The sequence below is a fragment of the Gorilla gorilla genome, chromosome 7 (genome assembly GCF_029281585.2).
Source record: "Gorilla gorilla gorilla isolate KB3781 chromosome 7, NHGRI_mGorGor1-v2.1_pri, whole genome shotgun sequence".
In the NCBI taxonomy this organism is placed as follows: Eukaryota; Metazoa; Chordata; class Mammalia; order Primates; family Hominidae; genus Gorilla; species Gorilla gorilla.
In genome coordinates this window covers 102,448,269-102,454,268 of record NC_073231.2, presented here as the reverse complement: position 1 = coordinate 102,454,268, position 6,000 = coordinate 102,448,269, and the positions used below count along the sequence as shown (strand labels likewise).

Genomic DNA, 6,000 nt, shown 5'->3' with positions numbered 1-6,000 from the left:
TTATAGTCTTGTAAGTTATTTGCAAAAGCAGGCGTCTGTCTTAATATTGCCATCAGTTATCCTATAAAGGTTGCAACCTTCGAAATTCCCTGGCAGCCTTCCAATATCTCTACCTAGACACACACAGGATAATACATTCAGATTTCCTCTGGCCAATTCAGAAGTGAATCTGGTAATAAACAGTCTCATCGACAGGCTCTTTGGTCTTGATTTACAGACACTGTGAAACACTTAGAAATCAAACCCACATCATCCTTGAGAGCAGACGGCCGTTACCAAAGGGGAGATGTACATTTGATCAAAAATGTACAAAATTTATAACAGTGACATTTTCAATATTAGGCCACATGATTTATTCAGTAGTTTTTATGTTCCCAAATTACAATTTATGTCTATTCATAAGACTACAAAAGTTACCATTAGAATTGTCTGTGCTTATAAAATACCAACTTTTTTTTTAAACTGTTACATATACTCATTAACACCAGTCTGCAACAAGTTACATAGAATCAGAGGCACTTCAAAGGCTTAAAAAGACGTTTACAACTTAAATGCATTTTTAAGAACAAAAACTGATTTTTCTTTAAACCTCTACTCGTACCTTCAAATTGCAAGAAATTAACAAATACAGTGGCCAAAGGAATCTGCAGCAACTTCTTAAAATACTGTTAGCATCTTTGGGTTTGCTGAGGCTTGTCAGTAACTTACATCAAATCCTCCCAAAAGAAGATCTGATTAGATAGATATGACTAAACAGTTTTGTAGTAATAATCCAATTTTACACATTAATTTGCTGTTGCAAATCTGCCCAAAGCTACAGGTAATGAAAAATAAAGCAAGTGTAAAATGGATAGTCTGACACTTAAAAATGTATACAAAGTGGAAGTTAAAGTTTACATATTTGAAAATCACATATACACTAAATTACCATTATCTGAATTTTCCAAAGACAAATTGCACCATGACAGCTACGAAAGGCATAGGGTTTGGTTTTAAGGGCCCAAGAAGGGAGGGCAGAGAAGAGGAAGGGGACAACAGATAAATTAACAAAGTAAGACCAACTTGGTAAGGTCAATCTGAGACATGCTGACACAAATGAAACAGCTTTCATCTTTGAGTCATAGGAAAAAGACAATCATCTTGTATTTGCGCATAAAAGTTTAAACCAATTCCATGAACATCGACGGTTTCCATACCATAATATTTTGCCACTGCTATTCACAGAACACTGCAGATGTTAAATTTTAATTTTATGTTGTTCTAAAGAAATACACGAAATGTTTTAAATACAATAGGATTTAATCATTAAAGTGCCAGAATGGCTCTTTAATGAAAAAAACAAAAAACAAAGATCTTCATTATTCTATGCAAAAGCTTTATTTTGAAAAGTTCAGTGATCTCATAAATAGAGACACTAAGTTGGAGTTTTACGCATAAAACTCCTTAGTAGGTGCCTTCTGATAAGCAGCACTGGATGGTTTGCGTTCTCCAAGGTCATAGCTTCCTTCATCCTTCTTTCTCATGCGATACACCAACAGCAGGATAAGAAAAATTGCAAAGAGAAAGCCAATAACTCCACCAGCAATGACAGCTGAAACAACCAAAAGGAAGATTACTTTAGAAGAGATTCAAGGGTTGCAGACATTAGCTTTATTGTCAAGCCTAATCTACTTACACTTTTTAAAAGGCTTAATTTGAAAACCCCAATAAAAAAAAAGCTGGATTCAATGAAGCAACGTGGTAACTATGCAAATCTGAAACTCCTCAGGAAGATACAATAATTTCTTTGGTTAGTGTTAATAATACCACCCAAAAACCTCGATAAGAAAAATCTGGCCTTGATCTTAACTAATTCCATACTTGAAAACTACTTTTGTCTTTTCAGAACTCACATTTCATATTCTAATTTTCTAACCGCTTTTTTTCAACACAAAACGTAGTATAATTGACTTAAAATTTTAAAGAGTATACATGAAAAAAAAGCATGCAAATTTATTTCTATTCTTGGATTTGAGACTATCAAGTGTTCCTAAATCTTGAAAGTTTTCCCCTTTAAAGTATTTGCACTTCCATCCAATTAAGTTAAAATAGAAACAACGTTCTTAACACTTTGGGCAGTACTTATATGAACTGCCTTCCCCTAAAGAACTTTTCGTTCTCTTTATTTTGAAATGTGGAATGCCTGTGAGCAAGACTGATGGATCTTCACACTCTGCCATCTCTCTACATCCAGCTGTTCTGGATCAATTCAGATGTTAACTTTCCCTCTTTTAGGCTACCTCCTATCCCCTGCCCGATGGCTGGCGAAGAGGTAGGTTGAGGGAGCTGGCAGACAATAAAGACAATGTTTGCTGAGCCTCTTGCTTCTCGCTCTGGAAGCAAGCACCCACAAGACTGCTTTCAGTAGAAAGATGACAGCAGGCTCTGCTGCACTTCTGAATATCACTTAGACTAACAGAGGCCTATGTAGGCACCCTCCCACCTGATGCCCACCAGGCTACTCACCTGCTAGGACTTCTGTCCGTTTAAACAGACTGTCTGAGTGTTTCTCAGTATACACATTTGTATCCTCTTCGGCTGGGTCCATTTTCCTTTCTGAGTCGGAGAGGTGAACTTTCTCTTTATCAGTTTCTTCAGGTGACTGATATGGGAAACAGGGAAAGATTACATTGATTTAAGAAAATGTGCTGGAAAGAAGAAATAGATGAGTATATTCCAAAATTTCTTTTTTTTCCCCCAAAGAATGAGTTTAGGAAATAACTGGAATAATCACTTGTGTGATGTTTACAGCAATGGGTGTCATGATGGACCCATGTAGTTCATGGTTTGGCACAACACCTATCGCATGATCAGGCAAGTCAGAGAGCTAGTGAGTTCATAAGAATCCTAAGGACATGGTGAGGTTGTTTTAGTGGACATTTCCTAAGATTTCTACTTTCTCACCACTCTTCTAACTTCAGGTCACCATCTCCCTCTGACTGCTCCAACCCAACAGCACTGCCCCAATTCTCCCTGCTCCTTCACTTCTGAACTACACAGGGCACTATGACAACAGTTCCCTTTCAGATATTCTCTCACGCCTGACTGGGCTTTTCCTGTCCCCACTCTGTGGGGAGCAATCCCCAAGCCTTACTCCTAATGCTTCCCCCTAGTCATATTACCTTCAGCAAACCCTGGACCAGGACATCCGGGGACGTGCATTGTGCAAGTAGCTCCTCCCTGATCACATCATACTTCTTTTCTCCACCTTGATTTCCTCACCTGTCTAATGAACGACACTCACAGGGTCTCAGACACTGCACAATGCTCAAGTAGAAATCTATGGGAATACCTCTCACAGCCGCATCTCTAGTCAGCATTATTCCCAACAAGCCAGCAGCCTGCAGGACATTAACTGTTGGCTGTACCACCTTTAACTCTACTCGTCAAGTCTAAGTAGTAATTAATTCACTGCTGAATCAGATCAGCCTCCTTTTCTATTCCCATTAATGGCACTGTATTTTGGGGTGTTACCAAGTTATCTATTTCGGCACATTTTCTATCATATGTTTTCCATGTCACAGCACTGTCAATTTGCCTCCCATCTTGCTCTCACATTAACTTCTTCCCTTGGGTTCTCATTTCCACAGCTTCGTTCAGGTGGCCAGCACATCACAGCCCAGCTCCCATCCCGCATCAACCTCAGAACTGCACGTGTTGGGTAGCTTCCAGTCCTCACCCAACCCACCACTTACTCCCAGTAGAAAACCCTGTGAGGCCATTTCCACCACCTCTTCATTATCAAAAATGATTCTTAGTATCTGTGCTGTAGTTTAGCGGTCCCCAATCTTTCCATGAATGGGAGGGTGGGGGGGATGGAGGGGGGGATGAGACTATTCCACCTCAGATTCTCATAAGGAGCACAACACGCACAGTTCACAATCGCGTTTGCGCTCCTAGATCCTATGGGAATGGCATGCCTCCACTGATCTAACAGGAGGCGGAGCTCAGGTGGTAATGCTCACTCACTTTCCTGCTGCGCAGCCTGGTTCCTAACAGGCCACCGCTACTGGTCCGTGGCCCCAGAAGCGGGTGGGGAACTCTGCTCTAGTTCATGCAGTTCTATCCCCAGTCCAAATGTTGCACTTCTTTTACTATCTGTTTGTCCTTAATGAAGCCTTCTCTGACCTTTTACCTCACTAAAACCCCAGGATTATTTACAAAGAAATTATCTCTTGCCTTTCTAACTCTCAGCACCATCACTGGCCATCTTATGTGAATCACCCAAGGTTACGCTGAGCCACATCACCTGAAAGGCATTAAAAAAAAATACAGTCCTACTACTAGAGGTTCCATTTCAATTGGTCTGACTTCAGATCACCATCTCCCTCTGACTGCTCCAACCCAACAGCACTGCCCCAGTTCTCCTTACTCCTTCACTTCTGAGCTATACAGGGCACTATGTAGCTGGCACTGACTTTTACTGCTATTTAAGTTCTCCAGACAATTCCACAGTTTAAGAACCAGTGGGTTAGAGAAGTCCCATTCAAAGGAGTTGTTCATTCTCTAACAGTCTGAAGTTCTTGTCGGCCAACATCACTGATGAAAACACTGTCAACTTCATTGAGGTTTAAAGGCTAAAGGTGGCTGGGTAGGGAGCCCAAGGTGAGAGGATCATTAGAGACCAACCTGGGCAACATACTGAGACCTTGTCTCTACAAAAAAATTTTTTAAATTAGCCAGGCATGGTGCTGTGTACCTGTGGAGGATCTCTTGATCCCAGGAGTTGGAGGCTGCGGTGAGCTATAATTGTGCCACTGCATTCTAGCCTGGGTAACAGAGTGAGACCCTGTCTCAAAAAAAATACTGCAGACAATAATCCTTCTCAGCTCTACTACTCTTCCTAAGTTCCTGAGAGCTTCCTACCATCTTCATTAGGACTCCACAGAGTCTAACATACCATGGCTCAGCAAAGCAATTGATTGCTTTCTGAAGGCTAGAGTTCATCCAAAATGGCGGCCTGCTAGTTAAGTCTAGAGGCTCAAAGAGTGTAAGAAGAAAAGACCTCACCTTCTTGGGCTGTGCAAGTAGCTCCTGTGGGACCCTGACCACATCATACTTCTTTTCTGCACCTTAAGGCCACCCTCGTTGCTAGGAAGGACCATAAGCTAGACCAGGTGGATCCATTTGTACTCTAGGGTATGTAAGATCAATAGGTCCCTGTCTCAGTGAGCAGAACGCTACACTTCTACTGAAGGTGGTATGTAATAAAGTATAATAAAGAGTAACTGTCATTCCCAAATTGCAAGAAACCCTGTACTACCTAAACTTCAACCTGCCATGACTTACAAAAAGCAGAGGCCATAGAGAAATTTCATTTCACTGGTGCACAATATGCACTGAAAATGTCACGGTCCTCTCTATTACTATGAGAGAAGGAAATACGACAGGACTTCCCAGGCCTTCAGGTACCAAAGTAAAGCAGAAGAGAGCAGCTCATTGGCAGTATTTTTGCTGAGTTTTTTCTATTCTTCTCATGAAAAGCCCATCATTAACTGGCTGCCTGGTGGAAAGACAGACAACAGATCAGAGAATGGATTATCTGGGTTCTAGTCTAGAAACCTTTTCACTGCTCATTAGTACTGCTTTACTATTACAAGTTAGAAAAGGGAAGAGAAATCTCAAATAGGTGAATACTCAGGTTTGTGACTAGGGAGAGAGGTAAACAAGTTCCGGTGAGAAATGAAATGGACCTAAGTAGTTACTGTAATATGAGAGACTGAGTTTAATTCATCCATATCCATACCATCTTTGTCCCATTATTATTAAAAATCATATGGTTTCACCATGTGATTGAGTCCCTAAAGTCATTTAAGAGAGTTGATCTTTTCAGTTTCCTCTGACTCAGCTTCTGATCCGGCAGGCTGAACAAAGCGTGCAATCCAGGGATCTGAGAGTGTGGGGACTGAAGGACTCCACAGAACTGGAGCCGCCCTGCAGCTGAAGGTGCACAAGCCTCAA

At 41.1% G+C, this 6,000-nt stretch overlaps 1 protein-coding gene across 3 annotated transcripts in view; it reads right to left on the bottom strand.

Annotated features, from left to right (window-relative positions):
* Positions 1 to 329: 329 nt before the first annotated feature.
* The window catches only part of SDC2 (syndecan 2), a 118,286-nt gene continuing 112,615 nt past the window's right edge, over positions 330 to 6,000 (bottom strand). For all 3 annotated transcript variants that reach the window (XM_004047334.5, XM_055348054.2, XM_063709389.1), the window contains exons 4-5: positions 2,506 to 2,641; positions 330 to 1,591 (exon numbers count right to left, since the gene is read on the bottom strand). In XM_004047334.5, the coding sequence (XP_004047382.1) occupies positions 1,428 to 1,591; positions 2,506 to 2,641 (300 nt within the window). In that variant the 3' untranslated portion in view covers positions 330 to 1,427. The remainder of the gene's footprint in view (positions 1,592 to 2,505; positions 2,642 to 6,000) is intronic.